The following is a 20,729-nucleotide window of genomic DNA, read 5'->3' on the forward strand; positions in this document are numbered from 1 at the left end:
AACTTGGTAGGAGTGTGGGAATTTGGACATTAATATTAGAAAGGTGCAAAGGGAATTTGGAGGAACAAATAGCATTAGAGTAGGAAATAGTAAGGTATTAGGTGTTGTCAGATTAAGAGGGAATGTAATAAGCTCTAAATTAGGTTTACTATGCACGTATGTAAATGTGGGGTGTGTGGTAAATAAGGTTGGTGAGCGACAGTTGCAGATAGCTGCGTGGAGATATGATGTTGTGTTGATAAATGAAACCTGGCCCAAAATAGAACAAGCATGGGTGCTAAATATTTATGGATACGAGATGTTCAGGGAAAATAGGGAAATAAAGAAAGAAGGAGGAGAACATTACAGCGCTGAAGACAAAGAAGAGTTAAGGACAGTATCTACTTAGCTAAAGCTAAGAAACAACCATTACGCTTCTGAGTATATATAGGTCATCAACTAATGGAAAAGATATAGATGAACAAATTTGCAAGGAAATTACAGAAAGGTAAAAGAATTATAGAGTAATTATAATGGGGGGCTTTAATTATCCATATATAGAATGGGATAGTAATAGTGTAAATGGCAGAGAGAAGCAAAAATTTTGACAGTGTGTTCAGGAGAACTTTCTACATCAGTATGTATCAAATATCAGTAGGGGCACATGTGGGGGACAGTGGTCGTTGTATCATAAAGTTTAGGTTAGCTATTGAAAAGAACAAGGAGCAATCCAGAACGATAAATAGTTAATTTGGGATGGCTAAATTCAATGGGATGAGCATGGATTTGGCCAAGGTAGAATAAAATCAAGGAATTGAAGGCAAAACTATGGAACAATGGACTGCTTTTAAAGAGGTATAACTATATAATAGATGCAGTTGAGATACATTCTCAAGAGGGGAAATATACAGCAAACAAATCCAGAGCTCCCTGGATGAAGAAAGAGATAAAAATGAAATGAAGTAGAAAAGGGGGCATATGATAGATGTCAGTCAGATAATACAACTGAGAATCAGCCTGAATATAGAAGATTCAGAGGGTAAGTGAAAAAAAATTAAGAGAAGCAAAGGAAGCGTATGAGAAGAGACTGGTGGCTAACATAAAAGGGAATCCAAAAGCATATAAATAGTAAAATAGTGGTGAAAGTCGGAATGGGGCCTAAAATGGGGTTTTGCACAGAGGCAGGGGTGTGGCCAAAGTACTAAATTAGTATTTTGTATTTGTTTTGTGCCAAGAAAGAAGAAGCTACCCAATTATCATGAAAGAAGAAATGGTTGAGACATTGGATGTGCTAAAAATTGAGAAAGAGCAGGTATTAGATAGGCTGGGCGTACTTGAAGTTGATAAATTACCAGGGCTAGATAAGAAGGATATCTGAGGGAAGTGAAAATTGCAGAGGCATAGGCCATATTCTTAGAATCCTTCTTAGGGCTGGAGAACTGCAAATGTTATAGCCTTGTTCAAAAAATGATGTCAGGATAAGCTAAGTAACTAAGCCAGACTGTTTAATCTTGCTGATAGGGAAGCTTTTAGAAAAGATAATTCAGGACAAAAGTAAAAGTCACTTGGGCAAATGTGGGTTCAGTAAGGAAAGCCAACACTGATTTGTTGAAGGCAAATCATGCTTAACAAACTTGATTGAGTTTTTTGATGAAGCAACAGAGAAGACTGGTAAGGGTAATGCATTTGCTGTGGTGTACATGTATATCCAAAAGGCATTTGATACAGCGCGAGCAGAGTTGTCAGCAAAATTAGATCCCTTGGAATAAAAGGGACAGTGCAACATGACTACAAAATTGGCTGAGCAACAGGAAACAGACAGTAGTGGTAAATAGTTGTTTTTCAGACTAGAGGAAGAAATATAGGCCTGAATATTGCCGTCAGCATGAGGGGGTGGGCCTGACATGCCGACACGCAAAATGATGCGAGATGACATCGGGCATGCATCCCTACGTCATCGCACGTCATTTAGATCTTTCGTTCAGAGGTGGCTGTGCGCCCGCTGGACTGTCAATGGCCTATTAAGGCCATCAAAAAACCAATTAAAGTTGTTTGCAATGCTGCCCATCCAACCTTAAGGTTGGTAGGCAGGTGAAGAGCCTAAGCAGCCTTTGCATTTTTTAGGAAACCTCATCCACGAGCGGGATGAGGTTTCCTAAAGCTTTTATTAATTAAATGATAAAAATTTCCTAAATATAAAAACATGTCCCAGCTCATGTGACACTGTCACATGAGGGGACATGTTTAAATAATTTTGTACTTTATGCATAACTAAATTTTTTAAGTAACTTAATTTCCCTGAGGCAGCTTTGTGCCTCAGGGAGATTCCTGCTCTCTTTTGCGCGCAAGCGTGAAAGAGTGCAGGCTTCAACTATCTCTCCTCCTGCTACCTGCACAGGTAAATCTGAGTGCTACTGGCTGTACGTCATGCTGGGCAGGCCTTAATTTGCCCATCCACGTTAAATGGCGGCATGGAGCTGATCACGGGCGGCGATTGGCTCCTCACCCACCCCCGCCCGCTCCCACCCAGCCTGCCCAACACAGGTAAGTTTCTGGCAATAATGTGGTTCCCCAATGGTCAGTGTAAGGATCATTGCTTTCCTAGATCTATATTAATAACCAAACTTGGGTGTGCAGGGCAACATTTCAAAACCTGTGGATAACACAAAGCTTGGAATTATTGTGAACTGTAAGGGGGTAGTGATAAATTTCAAGAGGACATAGACAGACTGGTGAAATGAGCGTGAAATTTAATGCATCAAGATGTGAATTGATTCATTTTGGCAGGAGTAAGGAGAGGCAATATAAAATGAATGGTACAATTCCGAAGGCAGTGCAGGAGCAGAGGGACCTGGCTGTAAATGTACATACACCATTAGAGGTGGCAGGACAAGTTGAGAAAGTGGTTAATAAAGCATATAGGATCCTGATGTTTAAAAATAGCAGCAAGGAATATAAATGCAAGAAATATATGATACCTGTATAAAACACTTGTTGGGTCTCAACTGGAATATTGTGCCCAGTTCTAGGCACAACACTTTAGGAATGAATGTGCAAACATTAGAAAGGGTACAGAAAAAAATCATGAGAATATTTCCAAGGATGAGAGACTTCAGATAGATCAGAGAAGCTGGGGCTGTTCTCCTTGGCAAAGTGAAGAGCAATATGAGATTTGATAGAGGTGTTCAAAATCAGGAACTGGCTGGATAGAGTAGATAAGGACAAACTGTTCATGTTGGCAGGAGGAAGGAGAACCAGATTATACCAATTTCAGGTGGTTGGCAAAAGAAGCAATGGCGAAATCACATTTTTGTGCAGCGAGTGGTTAGGATCTAGAATACACTGCCTGAGAGTGTGGTGAACGTAGATTCAAACAAAGCCTTCAGAAATTAATTGTATAATTCTCTGAAGGGAAAAAATTACTGAGCTCCAGGAAAAAGGGGTGGGAGTGACTCTAGGTGAGTTGCTCTTGCAGAGAGTTGGCACAGACACAATAGGCCGAATAGTCTCCTTCAGTGCTGTAATGTTTTTAAGGGCTGCATTTTACTGCTCCCCAGGGGCAGGTTGGCATGTGCAAGGGTGGGGGGAGGACACACCTTAAAATTTGGCATCAAGGCATGGGCATCATTCCCATCACCTACACACCCAGCCCCACCACCTGCTGCAATTTTATCAGTGGTGGAGGATGCATCAGTAGGTCTGCCTGCCCATGGGCCAGATGAAGCACTTAAATGGCCAATTAATGGCTGCTTAAGGGTCTCCTTCCTCCACTGTTGTGATTTAACCCATATGAACATACAAACATATGAATTAGGAGCAGGAGTAGGCCACTCTGCCCCTCGAGCTTGTTCCGCCATTCAATAAGATCATGGCTGATCTGACTGTAACCTCAACTCCACATTCCCACCTAACCCTGATAACCTTTCACTCCCGTCTAACCCTGATAACCTTTCACCCCCTTGCTTATCAAGAATCTATCTCGCTCTGCCTTAAAAATATTCAAGGTCTCTGCTTCCACTGCCCAGGCCAAGTGTCCAGCCCACAGCCGTCACTGATCAGACTGGGGCTGGTCAAGGTAGGAGGGGTAGGGGTGTGCCTCCTTTATGGGCTCCTATGCCCATTGGCATCCTCCAATCCCAAGCCAACCCGCCAACAGGTCTTGATGTGGGGAATAGAATTACAATGGGAATATACCAACACCCCTCTGCCTGTCTTCTAAAGCTGCTACTTGTATTGTTACCACCAGGGTAGGGCAAGGATGGGGAGCGTATGGCAGAAATGTGGGAATAAACTTTTATTTTATATCGAGTTCTCAATTGCATTTCTTCAAGATACCGAAGGGAAAAGAGTTGATTTTTTATCATCTTGGCCATTTAATTTCAGGGAAAATTATAGATTTGAATAATTTATTTATTTTAAAATAAAAGCCATATGTTAAGCTTAATATTCCTCTAATTATTAGTTCCATTCAAGTTGCTGCTTTGTTTTCAACTATTATTTGGTTAAGCTCAGCTGGAATTTCAATTTAGCTGTTGATTCTCTTCCCCTGCCCCATCACCCCATTCCTCCACCCTTCATTCGGATTCTGAATAGCCTCCTTCTGTGCTGTAAACCTGTTTATGGGCTGGATTTTACTGCTCACCAGGGGCTGGTTGGCATATGCAAAGGTGGGAAGGTGCGGAGGGGGACACGTCATAAAATTTGGCATCATGCCAGGGCATGGGAAATAAAAATCGAGGAAAATATCATCCATTTTACACTGTCACACAAAAATAAAGATCCCTCTTTGTTCCAGTCTTGTGTTCCTTTTGTTGCCATTTTTAGCATTGCATCAAAACAGAAAAGATCACAGCTGAGTGATTTCCACTTGCTGAGCAGCCAATGGTATCTGTGGAGAGTCTGAAAGCAGTTTGTCAGCTGGATATGATGATGTTGCACCTCTTGCAGCTGGCTGGATTTATACAAAATTTCAGTGATTCAATGTTTATTTTATATCACTAAAAGCAATTCAATTTATTCATCGAAGCAAACTTCTTAAAGTAAAATATGATATAAAAATGAAAAGACACTATTATTGGAGCAAAAGCCCTTCTTTTGTTCCTAAAGGTTATTAACCCGTCCCTGCTCCATGTTGCCTAGCACATATAAACCAACAGTAACAAGTTGTGACATCATCATCTGGTAACTTCACCACAGTAACATTGGCAACTCTTATACTTGTTAATGATTTATTAATTAGAGTTTTTAATGTTGTGATTCACCAGGACAAAAGGGAATAGGTGAGATAATTTTTCTCTCGTTTTTATCACCTAGAATTGTTCGCAATAAAGAGATAATGCAAAATCAATAAATTATGATTGAAATCATCAATGTTGGCAACACAGCTACAATTATGTGTTCAAAAGAGTGCTGGTCTGCTCTCAGTAAGTGGGAATTGTTGAAATTATTATTTTGAATGTCGGTGAAATTATGGCAATGAACAGCGCCAAATTGATACTGAGCAATGAGCACAAACTAAACAGAGCCCGAAGCTTATGTATATTTATCTCTGATAGCTTAGCTTTGGTAGTACCTGCATCCGTTCCACCTCTAAGAAGGTTGCCGTCTGAAAGGCCTTTTCCCAGAGAATAAGTTCATATTCTAATTCCACACTGAAGATAAGGTCCTCTCCATTTTCTGTCTGAACACTAAAACAGTGCTTCCGCCGGTCCCACAGGTCACTGTCCTGATGAAAACCTGAAGTTATATAATCTGGCATACATCAATTAATATTTCCACCTAACACACACATTAAGGATATAAACTGCAAATGTAACACTTGATGCAAGCAAGTTGTTTATTTGTTTCAGTTGCAAATGTAATATCGCAGGAAGTGAATTCTTAACAAAATGTGTTGACAAGTCTTTCTTCTAAGTTCACTTCCAAATAATGATCATTTGGTCTGAAAAGGTGTCCACGCATCAAAAAAACACTGCCATGTTGCTTGCACACAGCATCATTGTGGTCAAAGAATGATGACCCAGAACTTCCATGGAGCGGTAATCACTGTCAGGTTGCAACTCCGCTCATCTTTACTTACCCAAGTCTGGAGCTGCACATTTCTCATCTGGACCTGGTGAGAAATGTGCAGCGTGGCTGCTCCTGGAGTCCTTTCTGTGCAGGGCAGGGGTGAGGGGGAAGTGAAGCCACAGCCCTTTTTTACAGCACTAGCTGCTGTAAACCAGGTAGGTTTAAAGGTACCAACCACTTTGATCGGAGAGTAGGATGGGTAGGATGGGCCCATGGCGGGGGGAGATGTTAGGTGGTGGGGGAAGGGGGTGGGTAGTCAGGAACTTGGGAGTGTGATTCAGGGGGGTTGATAGGAGGTCAGGGGGTAGTTGATGTGGGGAGGTAGTCAGGAGGATGGTAGGGTTGAGGGGGTATTCAAAGGTGTGGTCGGGGGTGGTGGGATGGGGAGGGGGGGTCAGATGGCCAGGGGACTGTCGGGAGGATTGGGGGTGGTTAGGGGGTGGGAGAGTAGTTGGAGAGTGGGAGGTATTTGGGGGTTCAGGGGTTAGTCAGGGTTGGGGGGGTAGGATGGTAGCCGGGGGGATGGGAGGTGGTAGGGCGTTGGGGAGGATAGACGGTGGGGAGGGTCAGGAAGGTAGTCGGGAGTTGGGGGTTGTTGGGCAGTGGGTGGGTGCCAGTGCCATAGTTACTCAGGAGTTAGAAGTAGTTTTAATCCTTCTAACTTTTCCTAAGCAAATATTCTGCGAAGAGAGTAAGAAACATCCAAAGATTGTGATTTAATTAAGTTTCGGATGGTTCCAGGCACATTGTAATTGCCCATCAGAAGTTTAAACTTCCTGGGCAATTCCCATGCAGTCCTTTCATGGAGGCTTCCAGGGGTCCACCCCCCCGTGCATCTCTCCAGTGTACGACATCCCGCCATCCCCTGGCACCCCCACCCACCATCCCCAACTCCTCAGCCCAGCAAATGGAAGATCTGGGCTGATGTGTGCCTCTCCTTTTTCCCACACGTCAAATATTAGCTGAAGCTTTTTTTTAGCTCAGCACTGTGTCATGGAAAGCTACCTTTTTAATGGAAAGGCTAATATTTCAAATTTACTGTTTGAATGGGTTGCTTTTGGATATCTCATTTTAAAACAAAAGGTATCCGGTATAAAATTTGAGACATCGTGGTGGATCTCTGTAAAATCTTATTTAGGCCACAGTTGGAGTATTGTTTGCAGTTTTGGTCTCCATGTGACAGGAAATATATTGAGACAACAAAACGGGTGCAGCACAAATTCACTAGGATAACTGGTGTTTCGTTTATAAGGACAGCAGTCTACTTCAGTGTCGGTCTCTATGAGGGACTTTACTGAACTCCTGTAAGATGTCTGCCTCCAGAGGCAGCCTCATGGCATAGTCATAAGACTATGGAAAGCCAGATGTGACAATCAGACTGGTTACATTTCAAAACCCAAACATACCCCTTTCCATATTGAATGAAAGATATAAATATTCCCATGTTCCTAGCAAACATAAGACACCTTTGCATGCACAATCCTGTGTGCCTGTGAGTTACCCAAGTTACCCACTAAACACCTACTGTTCTCAGGCATTAACCGCTGTTTGTACTATGAGTCAGTCACTGCACATGCATTGCACACAGTCTTTAAATCGTCCAGGTGTCTTAATGGTCAGCATGCACATTGGTATTGGCTGTTTGTCTGGGTGAAGTTCTTTGTCCAGAGAAGGACTTTCCAATGGCCCTTGTTGCCTTGGTGACTGTTGTTGTTTCATTGGGATTTTTGGGGGCACGTGAACCTCGGTATTGATGATAGCTTTGTACTCTGTGCAGCTGGTGAGATTGCTGCTCCCAACTACGGTGAAGGAACAGCTTCAGTCCCAACCTTACACGTGGGCTGACTCCTGTTGAGAGCATCGAGGATTTGTGCCCTGACTGGCTCCTCATGTTTTTCCATGGCTATATATTGATTCTTCAAGGGTTCTTTCAAGGTTGCAACTTCTTTGTGTACTTTTTCTGCCTGCCGTTTTGCCTGGCTGTACATCTGGTTGAGTTTTTTCAACTCCTACTTTGACTGGCCAACTGTGGAATTGTGGGTCATTCTTTCCTCCTGGTACCTTAGTGTTGTCTCTGAATTTTTTTTGTTCTGATCTTGCACAGCTTGGTTCATTGAAGACTTCAGTTTATCATTCATTTTCAATAGTATATACTCAGCTGGAATCTTGCCCTACAAATTTCCAGTTCAGCTCTGATATGTAAATTTTCCTGTAGAACAGCTTCATTTATCTTCTGCTTGTGCATTTCATTGCACTGATGTGGTTGGCAACCTTCTTGTGGTTTATTTACATATTGTCCCTCTCACTCTAGAATCTGTTGTTTCCTTTTCTCTGTTGGAGTATTTAGAGTTATCAGTTCAAGTTTTAGACTTGCTTCAGCTGAAATGAGTGGACATTGCATTCCATCTATAATCTGGAACTCCAGATCTTCCTTGTTGCCATTGCATTGGTCTCTCAGACTAAGTTGTCTCTTGGTATAAGTATTGTGCTATTATATAGCCTCAACCTTACTTTTGAGGTCTCCATTTTTGGATCGCCATGTTGAGCCACTTCACGCAGATCTGTGAAGGTCATTATGTTGCATGATGCACCAGTGTCTATTTGGCATTTTTTGTTTGCCTGATACTCTCCCTCTGCGGTCATCATGGTGACAGTCACAACCCATTTGTTGCCTGTAGATTTGACAGAACCAACCTGTTGTTTGGTATGTAGTTCTTCATCAGACGTTTTTGCTGATATCTCTCCCTTGGCCATATGCGTAGACTTGTTTTGCTCCTGTCTAGTCAAACACTTGTGCAATGATTCTGCTTCTTGCAATTAAAACACTGCTTTCCCCACGCTGGACAATCCTTCTTTCCCTGTGCATGCTGTCCTCTGCAGTATTTGCACCCTGCCCTGTGTCTGCAATTGCTCTCCTCTTTCGGCTTGGACTGCCTTTCAGCATAATGTATCTCCTGGGCTGCTCTGCCATACATATACTCTAGCTTAGGTTTCACAACTTCTGCATTTTGACAAGTCTTTTGCTTTCTTTAGTGTCAGTTTTTCATCTTTTAGTAGACTTGCTCTCACTGAGGAGTCTCTCACGCTTCAGCCAATCTATCTTTGATCAGATCATCTTTTTGCTGTCTGAATTGACATGATTTTCCAGTTACGTTACTGCCCTCATTTACCATTCAATGGTTTAGTTTTCATTCTGAACTCTAGTGTTGAATACATAACATTCATATGTAATATTAATCCAGGGTTCAAAACGTACTTTCAAGGCTTTCAAATGTCTCTCGTCTTTTTTCTTTGCTCATCTGGTAAATTTAGAGCACTCCTTCCCTGGCAGTGTTAAAAGTTTGACTACTCTTATCAGTTCAGGTTTATTAATTAAGTCTGTTCCAATCTCATAGTTTTGCCATTGTAAGTGGGAAAACTGTCAGTTTTGCCATGCATCACTTTTCAATTCGACTGGAGCTGGGAGTGGAAATTTACTGTAGCCATTTTACTCACGTAGTAATTTATTTGCAGCCTTTGTTTGTCCTTTTTCTGCAGCTTTGAGTTTTTCCTTTGCCCTATTTTTAATAGCTTTCTGCAGATTTGAACATTTCTGTGTTCCAGGGTTCTCAGTGTCTTCTCTGGATCATTTTAGGATTCAAAAAGTTATATTTTCTTCACTTGCTGACACCATGGGTGAATTTTGCCCTTGGCATGCAGGATTGGCAGGGGCAGGCGTGGGCAGATGGGAAGCTGCCTGCCGCACACGATCAGGCCCAGAAGGCAATTTCATGCTGGGGGGGGGCGCAATTAAGGCCCACCCAGCGTGAAATGCAAGCGGCAGTGCTGAGTGCTGCCTGTGTGGGAGGTGAACTGATTTGAAAAAAATTAAAGATTTGATAAATATTATGAAACATGTCCCCTCATGTGACTCTGTCACATCAGCAGACACGTTATTTATGAAAAATTAAACTTTTTATTTAATTTTTATTTGCTTTTGGAAACCCCATCCAGCTCGTGGCCTTTTCGCCTGCCCACCAACCGTAAGGTTGGACAGGCAGTGAAAATTCTATTTCAATTACTTTTTAAATGGCTTTAATAGGCCTTTTAATTGTTGGCAGATGTGCTGCCGACTCCGGCGCGTGCCCACCGACCAAAATATCGCGAGAGTACGCAATGAGGTCGGGAAACAAGCCCAACGTCGTCACGTGTCATTTTACGCTCAGTCAGGTGGGCCTGTGCCCGCCCACCAAACTAAAAATTTTACCCCATTTTCAGGTATAAGGACAGCAGTCTTCTTCATTGTCTGTCTCTGTCAGAGGCTTTACTACTTGTAAGATGTCTGCATCCAGGGGCAGCCTCATGGCATAGTCACATGACAATGGAAAGCCAGATGTGACAATCAGACTGGTTACATTTCAAAACCCAAACAACTGGTACATGGAAATACAAAAACAAAAAAATGACTTGAACAATTAGGGCTGTTTTTATTAGAAGAGAAGAGATTACATGGTGATTTGATGGAAAGGTGTTTAAAATTTTGAAGAGATATAATGGTGTAGAAAGAAACAGTCTGCAATAATTAAAGGATCTGGAACAATGGGGTATAATTATAAGATTAACTGTAAAAGATTTAGGACAGAGGGTAGAAGAAACATTTTTAACAGAGGGTTTTGAGGCTGTGGAATGCTGCAGAATTAGTGACAGAAGTAGAGACCAGATGTGGAAAATGTGAGTGATGCCCAACAGGTGTGAATTCAATGGAGTAGCCGCACCACCCAAACATAATTTTTGGATTTATTTAAATGTCATCAACAGCCCTTCAGGCATCAAGTGAGTGCACAACTGCAGGTCAGGGGTTGTGGGAGTTGAGAACTCAACTGACTCAAACATCGGGCAGAATTTTGCGTTTGACAGGCGGGTGGGCTCGACCAACTCGGCGGTGGGCAGGCAGCCAATCCCCACTGCTGAAACGGGCTGCGCCGCCATTTTGCGCACGCGGGCCAATTAAGGCCTGCCCAGCGGGGTTCCGACTCCCGTGTTCCTCGGGAAAATCAAATCGGCGGCAGGCGTGTTCAGACTGCTGGTTCCAGTGGGGAACTGACAGTCTGTATAAAGAGCGGCCAGGCAGCCTCCTTAAGGCTGTTCACCATGCCCACTCATAGGGCAGCACAAAAGGTGAAGGCAGAGGAGGAGGAGGGGGGCAAGGTGCAGGGTAGGCCAGCGGGGGCCACTGTGCCCCTCGCTTCTCAGATGTCTGTCTTGATGTCCTCCTGGAAGAGGTGTCCAACCATCGGGAGGTCTTGTTTCCAGAGGATGGGAAGAGGAGGGCCCCCCAGATCACCAGGCAGGCGTGGCAGGAGGTGGCGGAGGCTGTTAGCTCTCATGATGCTGTGCGGTGCACCAGAACACAGTGCCGCAAGCGATTCAATGATCTGCTGTGCTTTGGAAGGGTGATTACCATGTCAGCCTTGGCCATTTGACCCAGCAGGTAGCCTCAGACTTTGAGCCCAACCCCTCCCCCCCAAAAACGTCCTAGTGTTGTTACTGCAGTGGGCAATTGGCGCAAGCTGGATGGGCAAACAGTTAGTGACCATGCTTACATCAGCCTTCCTGCAGCATATGTTGGTGTTTATTGAATTTGAGTAGTCTGGGGGCAACCTGCAGGAGAGGCAGCTAGGCACACACTCAAAGCTCCAACACATGTCTTGTTGATGGTGATGAAATGGTGGAAGGGGAGCCTCAAGGTGTCGTGGCCAAGAGCCATCTGCTGGCCTTGGCGCTGCACCAAGTTGTGCCTACTTGCCATGGGCGCTAAGACCCATGTGTTATTGAAAGTGATGGACGCTGAATGTGTCCAAGATGTCCGTTGGGGGAAGGGGTTGGGACCAGACGTACTATCTTCGGGGGACTGATCACCAGTAGTATGGACAGGATCCGCTGGAGGCCTCAGGTGGACCACTGTGGTTGGGATGCAGCGTGCGCATGCAGAGTACATGAGTAATCAGCCCCAATAAATCCTCTTTTCTGTTCTGCAGGCAAAAACTGAGAGCAATATCTGGGAGCGTCAGTGGACTGGTGGTGGGCACGCCGTGCTGCAGCACCTCACCACGTATCAGGAGCAGGCCATGGAGCTGGGGAGGAGGCAGGTGGCCAGGTCAGCAGATGTTGACGAGGCTGGGGTGCAGTGGCCAGGTGTTTGAGGGCCACAGTCCCATCCACTCTGTCTTCCCACCATCCAAAGCACTGATGGTTGCTGCAATCGTTAATGCAGCAACACTGCTCATTCACAGACTGATACAGTCAGACGTGTGGGTCATACACAAAGGTCCCTCGGCCCCTTGAGGATGTGCAACTCTAGCACCTTCCAAAGTCGCCTTATCCCGTTTGTGACCACTATTCCCATGGCCTAACATGCCATGGCATCGCTGCTGCACATCCAAATACTTATTGCATCTTAGGAGGGTTTGTACCTCCACCATCCTTTCAGCCAGTGCGTCCCACATTACTCTGTCCAAAAGGTCCTCAGCACCTCACCTGTCATCCTCATGGCACTCAACTTAAATAAATGCCAACATGTTAGTCATCCCTGCGCCAAGGAGAAATGGTGCCTTCTGTCCACCCGGTCTATGCCCCTTATAACGGTATAAAGGACAATAATGTGACCTGTCAATCTCCTGTGCTCCACGGCAAATGTTACAAGTGTATGCAATGTTTCCTCATCACTCCAACTCTCCAGGCCAGCATGCATCAGGGTCAGGAACCTCTGCACTCTCCCCACTCCAATGCCATATCTCCCATGAAGTGCAGGTCACAACTGAATGCAGAAGTGTAGATGTTGCCTCGACAGCGTGTTCTGCACTTGCAACATGACCTCCCTTTTCCTACATTCTATTCCTCAGCTAATAAAGACAAGTCTGGCTTCGACCATGTTAAACACCTTATGTTTCTGTTCTGCTACCTTATCGGGTCTACCCAGCAAGGTCCCTGTAATCGTCGTGACTTCCCACGGTCCTACCATTACTCATGTATTCCCGTACCCTGCTTGTCTTGCCCAAGTACTTAACTGAACACTTATCCACCTAACATTCCATGTGGCATTCCTGAGGCCATCTGACTAGCCTATCTGTATGTGCGTGTAATGTTTGGGCCTCCTCTTGACTATTTACCACCCCACCAATGTTCGTCTCCTTAGGTTCCTGAAGGGTGACCGACTTATGAGGTTGAGGGGGAAAGAGATGAAAGGTGTTACTGACTGAATGCTAACTGATGCATTGTCCTTGTTGTTAATTTCAGCATCACCACCACCACCAACACATCCGGAGCCCCCCCTCCACACCTGAGGGGCAAGACTTGCAACTTGCATCACATAATTTCAGCGAGCCAGGTACCAGCACAGTGGGAAACACTTTGGTGGGGATCATGACGTCAGCTAGTGTCCCGGGGCACTGTGGAGAGGACACTTCACAATCATTGGAAGAGATGGCAGGGACAGAGAGTGCCGATGGCGCCAGCAGCCAGAGGAGTGCATAGGACCAGGAAAATGCTGAGTCCGGCACTGATGTCGTGCCTCTGGAGATGTCAGCCATGCAGCAGCTGCAGGACAAGGGGAGATTGGGTGTGCGGGAGCATCTGGCAGGGTTACATGAGGGTGTGCTTCAGTTGGTCTCTGTGATGGAGGAATCCAGGCAGAGTGTCAGTGATGGCATGACCCTCAGGAGAGAGCTTCAGGCTTTCTCCATTGAGAGATTGGCGACTCTCATGGAGAGGGACTTCAATCGGATTGATACTCTTCTGATTGGGTTACGCTCTGACCTGCAAGCCCTCACAGCGCTAATGGCCACAGGTGGTCATTTGCAATGTGGGAGATGTTCTGGGCACCAGATGTCACCATTCAGTGCCCATCCATCTGCGGTGAGCAGGGAGGTTCAATGTGACCTCACATCGGTGCAGCAGCTGCCTGTCATTGCTGCGAGCTCCTCTCAGGGTGCTCCGGATGAGGGCAGCAGCTCCTCCGCCCCTCTGCCAGTGACTGTTGCAACCGTTGAGGCTGTGACAACTGGGGAGGTGCCAGTTCTGGAACTGGCCACTCCCTCCCAGGCGGGGCCAGCACAGGCTCCACGGGCCAGAGGACGCCCGCCAAGATCATCGAAGCCAACAGGACAGCAGAGACAGCAGGCTGTCTCATAGCCACTCCGAGCGATGGGGCGGCACCGAGACATAGCACCTGCAAACGTAAGCATAAGGCACCTTAGGCACTCCACGGGTTTGTCACTGGTGATTTTGTGTTGGCCCTAGATTTGGGAATATATCATTATGTACGTCAGAGGGACTTTTGTGCTTTATATTGGTGGGAATAAAGTCCAATTTTCTGACCATGGCTGAGGGTATTTCCTTTGTGCTGCATTTGTATGTTTCACAGACATCTCATGAGTGTTTGAGTGGACATTGATATTTCTGTACTAAGCCCTTAGTTGCAGCTGATGTGGTGGAAGATGTAGCACCTAAGTGTCACGTGTGAAAGTGCCAGGCAATGCTGGTCCTGCTGATCCATGTGTGTGGAGCTAGCTGATGGTTCGTTGGATTAAAGTTTCCCGGGTGTCCCTGCCTCCTTGGTGTAGTAGCGGGTCAGCGTGCAGCCTGGCATCATCGCCCTGTGCTTACTCATCCTCTGAGCCACTGCTGGATTCATCATGTGCAGCCTCATCCACTGCGTCAAGGTCTTCATCGTCAACCGCATCCCCCCTTTCCAGCGCAAGACTGTGCAGAGCGCAGCATGCTACCACTATCAGAGAGACGCAATCTGGAGGGTACCGGAGTGCAGCCCCTGAGTGGTCCAGGCAACGGAAGCACATCTTGAAAAGACTGATGGCTCTCTCCACCACAGCCCATGTGGTGCCCTGGCTCCTACTGTAGCGCTGCTCAGCTTCTGTTCTTGGATGGCGGAGAGGTGTCATGAGCCACCTTCTGAGGGGATAGCCCTTGTCACCCAACAGCCACCCATCCAGCCGAGCTGGAGCACTGAAGAGCCTCGGCACCTGGGAGTGTCTGAGGATGTAGGCATTGTGGGAGCTGCCTGGGTACCTTGCACAAATTTGCAGAATCTGCATCCTGTGATCACACACTATCTGCACGTTCATGGAGTGCAAGCCCTTCCTGTTGACAAAGGCACCGGGCTCACCTGCTGGTGCCTTGATGGCCACATGTGTGCAGTCTATAGCACCCTGGACACAGGGGAAGCCAGCAATCGCTGCGAAGCCTCTGGCTCACTGTGCCTGACTTGCCTGGTCACAGCAGAAGTGGATGAAGGTCAATGCACATCTCAATAGAGCAGCTGTAACCTGCTTGACACAAGTGTGCACAGCTGATTGGGAGACACCGCAAAGATCACCCACTGAGCTCTGGAAGGAGCCAGATGCATAGAAGTGGAGGGCAACTGTGACCTTCAGAGCCACTGGCATGGGGTGTCCACCCACACAGTTAGGGGAGATCTCAGGGCCAATCATCTGACAGATATAGTTGACTGTTTCCCTTGACAGACGGAGCCTCCTTCGGCACTGCACCTCAGTCATATTGAGGTAGCTGCTTCACCGCCTGTATACCCTGGCAGCAGGATAGTGGTGTCTTCTGCGACCCCTTCCATCTTGGACAACCTCTTGGCCCTGCGCCCCTTGTGCCTGCACCTGGCCTCCCAAAGGTGGTTCCCCTGGAAGCTGATTGTCCAGTCCTGGCCTCCTCCTTATTCTATCCCTCTCTTCCTCCTCAGAGGAGCTGCCTCCAGTGGAGATGTCAGAACCCATACCCAGGCTAAATGGAGGCCTCCGGAAAGCTGCAGGCCCGATTAAGATTACTGTCTGAAGCTTCAGCTCAGCAGTCTGCAAAGTACAGAGGAATCGATCTCAACTGCTATCAATCATACAGGCAAATTTAAAACACTTTCTGCATTAAATACTTCAGAAAAACATTAACAACCCCTCTGAGCCCACATATCCCGCCCGTGGATGAGGTTTGTTAAAAAATCAGTTGCCCGCCTGCCCGTTGGGCCTATGCACCGAGGCGAAGATCGCACAGGGTCCTCAAAATTGGCTTCAAAAAGGCCTTTAATTAATGGCAGGCGCACATCACGCTTCACAGTGCCCACCCAGCTAAATATCGCAATGCCGTGCGCTGACGGCAGGGCGCTCACGCGAAATCAGTGCATGACATATTAAGTGATGATGTGTGGGCTCCACCACCTGCGCGTCAGCCATAAAATTCTGCCAACTGAGTTGGCCAGCTGGCACTTCCACTCCTCCTTGCCCACACAAATCATCCTCCCAAAAATCTGGGCCTTTAAGAACTGCTGGTTAGGCTACTCACTGAACACAATCCACTATTTGTACATGAAAATTTCAAAAGGGCTCCTAAAGCTTATGCAATAATCAATTTGTATATTTAAGCTGACATCCAAAATAGGTGGGCATGCATTTACAGGCCTACCTGAAAATAGCTTCAGGTGGGCCTTGGTTCCCTCACCCGATTTTCAACCACTGGTTCCCCATTTTTCAGGCAGTTGAAAATTTAAGAATAGGTAGATAGATCTTGAAAGAAACAAGGATAAAGACATACAGATACAGGGTGGGCACATGGCATTGAGTCTACTGCTCATGCGGAGGATAAACAGCAATATGGTCTGGTTGGGGGGAGCGTTTTTTCCCATCTTTCCCATTTCTAAGTAATGCTGTGTAAGTTTGCGCTGTCCACGAGGATTAGAATGCACCACTTGCTCATGTGTACAATACATTTGCAGATTGCAATGCAAATTTCTTCTTATGCGATTTACACAGCTACTGATCTCAGGTATCTGTACAATTTGGAAAATTCACTTAGTTAAGCTTCGTAGGCTTCTCTGGAAGTTCTGAAACTTTTGCAAAAAGCAGAGGGCAGAGTTTTCTGCCTGTTGGGCAGGCTGTTCGGGAGAGGATGCGGGCGGGTGTGGAGCCTATAGCCAGTCGCAATCGGCTCCACGCCACCATTTTACCCAGGCAGGGCGAGGACAGCGGAAGTGAGCGGGCGGTGACAGGACTGCACTGGAGGGGGTGCAGAGGAGATTCACCAGGATGTTGCCTGGGATGAAACATTTAAGTTATGAAGAGAGGTCGGATAGACTTGGGTTGTTTTCATTGGAGCAGTGAAGACTGAGGGGCGACCTGATCGAGGTGTACAAGATTATAAGGGGCATGGACAGGGTGGATAGGGAGCAGCTGTTCCCCTTAGTTGAAGTGTCAGTCATGAGGGGACACAAATTCAAGGTGAGGGGCAGGAGGTTTAGGGGGGATGTGAGGAAAAACCTTTTTACCCAGAGGGTGGTGACAGTCTGGAATGCATTGCTTGGGAGGGTGGTGGATGCGGGTTGCTTCACATCCTTTAAAAAGTACCTGGATGAGCACTTGGCACGTCATAACATTCAAGGCTATGGTCCAAGTGCTGGTAAATGGGATTAGGTAGGAAAGTCAGAAGTTTCTCCCGTGTCGGTGCAGACTCGATGGGCCGAAGGGCCTCTTCTGCACTGTGATTCTGTGACTGCCGGGTCCAATGGCGACCCAGCAGTCTGTTTAAAGAGAGTGCAAGCAGCCTTCCAAAGGCTGGCAACCATGGCCAGCAGAAGGGCTCCTGAGAGCAGGCCAGACAGGAGAGCAGGTCGGCGGGGCATTGTGCCCCTGCTTCTCAAAAGGATGCCTTGCTGTCCTTCTCAAGGAAGTGACAGCACACTGTGAAATCCTTGTGCTGAGGGATGGGAAGAGGTGCCCCCTCCCATTTGATGAAAAGTGCCTGGGAGGAGGTCAGAAAGGGTCAGCGCACACAATGTGGTGCGACGCACCTGGGTTCAGGGTCGCAAGTGCTTCAACAACCTCTTGCAATCGGGAAGGGTGACTGCTGTGTTGGCATGGTTCACTTAACACAGCAGGTAGGCTTACCCCCCTGGCACTGCTGCCCACCCTCCTACAACTCTGAATGTAGTTACTGCATTGAATCATTCATGGCATGTGGTCTTTGGTGAGTCAGCATTTATTGCCTATGTCTAGTTCACCCTGAGAGGGTGGTGCTGAGCTGGCTTCTGTATCCACTGCATGTGGTAGACTGACACCCACAGTCATGTTTTGGGGACAACCTCACAGATCTGTACTTAGGTGCAGTGCTGGAACTCCGAAACGTGTCAGTCAGGCTGCCGACTGACTGGGAGGGGGACTTCCAGGTGGCAGGGCACCCATCCATCTGCTGCCCTTGGTGCCCTATGTGGTAGTGTTTCCTTTCTTTGGAAGGTCATACAGTGTGGGTGGCAAATGTGTTGGAGGCAGCATCTGGGCAAGAGGGTCAGGCCTGGCTTCTTGGTGTGAGTGTGCGGCTACTCCAGGGTTACGATTCCCTGGAGCCCTACAATGTCCCACTCAGGTGGGGGTGGCAGGGATGCAATGGCAATCCAGGTACAGGATGGACTAATCAATGCTCCTCTCTCCTTTTCAGGAGAAGACTGCACAAAATAACTCCGAGCAGATGCAGACTGGCGGAGGCCAGGCACAGTTGGCGATTATGACCAGATACGAGCAGGAGGCTCTGGAGCTGGAGAGGCGCTGGTCCAGGTCCACTGATAGTGGTGAGGCTGGAGGGTCAGGGGGAGATAAGAGCGCCGTGCACTGAGGTCACCATGTGTGTCCTTGCAACCATTCCACTGTTGACTGTTTATTGAATTCAGCATCCAACATGGGTTTCCCATTGATTATGGGAGGAGGAGCACATCCTGATCCAGGGATCAGGCATGCACATTGACATTATCTCGACTTCAACTTCCCGGGGCACAATAGTGAGGGCACTTCTACTCGCTTAAGGTGCAGGCAGAGACAGAGAGTGCCCATGGCGCCGGCAGTCGGAGGACTGCAGGGGACCAGGCACATGCTCAGTTGGTTGCTGATGGGCCTCTGGAGTTGTCCTTGAGGCAGACAATGCTGGAAGTCCAGAAGGGTGTGTGGGAGGATCTGGCACAGATACATGAGTCAATGGATGGCATGGACCCTGTGATGAAGGAGCCCATGCGGAGCATCAACAATGCAATGACCCTCATGGCCGAGCGTACTGCCTCCTCCATTGAGAGAGCAGTGACTCTCATGGCGAGGCTGCTCCAGGAGAACAATCAGAGCTTCCTGGGGATGCATTTGGACCTGCATACCCGCACAGTAGGCAATGACCACAGCTGGTCAGTGTCAGTGTGGGAGATGGATTGGGTACCCAGTATTCCAATTAGGTGCCCATCCATCAATGGTGAGCAGGGAAGTCCGAAGTGACTTCATGTAGGTGCATGAGCTGCCTGTCATGGCACTGCGGATGAGGGCAGCAGATCCTCCGCTCCAGCCCTGCCTGTGAGGCTGCAGTGACTGGGGAGATGCCAGCTGTGGAACTGGCCACTCGCTCTGAGGCGGGGCCATCCCAGGTTCCACGCCCCAGAGGACGCCCGCCAAGGTCATCAAGACCAACAGGACAGCACAGTGAGCAGGCTGTTTCAGATGCCAGTGCCAGCGAGAGGGGAGCACCTAGACGTAGCACCTTAGCACACTGAGAGCTGGTGATTTTATGTTGTCCTGGTATTAGCTGATTATAATTTGATGTGCAGCTCAACACCTTTGAATTAAGTTTCTTTTCTGTTTTTGTTTTATTTTTTACATTCATTAAATGCTTTATTTGTGAACAAGGCTCAAGGGTGATTCCTCAGTTCTGTAGGTGTACGGGAAACCATGATGTTATGAGTGACTTGTTTGTCATTGAGCTTCACTGACAAACCAGTCAGATGTAGCTCTCAGGTATTGAGTGTGGAGCCTGCAGCCCTGGCGTGTCTTGAAGGCCCATCTATGGTGTGCTAGCTGAAGGCTCGTTAGATTAAAGCCTCCCAGGTGTCCCTGCCTCCCTGGAGGTTGCCCAGGTTGGCATCTATCCCCTCAGTGTTCTCCTGTGCGTGCTCATCCTCGGACTCACTGCTGGACTCATTATCTGCAGCCACAGCGTCTGTGTCTACATCTTATTCCTCTACTGCGTTCCACCTTTCCAGTGCCAGGTTGTGGACAGTGCAGCAAGCAACCACTTTCAGTGATACCGGATCTGTGGGGTATTGGACTGCTCCCCCAAATGGTCCAGGCATTGGAAGCACATCTTGAGAAGACCGATGGTTCTCTCTACCGCAGCCCTTGTGGTGCCGTGGCTCCTATAGTACCACTGCTCAGCCTCTGTTCTTGGATGGTGGAGAGGCATCATGAGCCACTTTCTGAGGGGATAGCCCTTGTCGCCCAGCAGCCATCCATCCAGCCGGGCTGGAATGCTGAAGAGCCTCGGCACCTGGGAGTGTCTGATGATGTAAGCATGATGGGAGCTGCCAGGGTGCCTTGCAAAGACTTGCAGAATCTTCCTCCTCTCATGACACACTATCTGCACGTTCATGGAGTTGAATCTCTTCCTGTTGACAAAAGCACCCAACTCACCCGCCGGTGCCTTGATGGCCACATGTGTGCAGTCCATTGCACCCTGGACGCGGGGGAAGCCAGCAATTGCTGCAAAGCCTCTGCCTCACTCTGTCTGGCTGGCCTCGTTCCAGCGGTAGGGAATGAAAATCAATGCATGCCCAAACAGAGCGCCTGTCACCTGCTTGACACAAGTGTGGACAGTTGACTGGGAGACTC

General features: G+C 47.4%; 1 protein-coding gene across 1 annotated transcript in view; it reads right to left on the bottom strand.

Annotated features, from left to right (window-relative positions):
* sntg1 (syntrophin, gamma 1) overlaps positions 1-20,729 on the bottom strand; it is a 226,029-nt gene that overhangs the window by 37,752 nt on the left and 167,548 nt on the right. The window contains exon 15 of the mRNA XM_041190296.1: positions 5,552-5,704. Coding sequence (XP_041046230.1) covers positions 5,552-5,704 — 153 coding nt within the window. The remainder of the gene's footprint in view (positions 1-5,551; positions 5,705-20,729) is intronic.

The sequence above is a fragment of the Carcharodon carcharias genome, chromosome 6 (assembly GCF_017639515.1).
Source record: "Carcharodon carcharias isolate sCarCar2 chromosome 6, sCarCar2.pri, whole genome shotgun sequence".
NCBI lineage: Eukaryota > Metazoa > Chordata > Chondrichthyes > Lamniformes > Lamnidae > Carcharodon > Carcharodon carcharias.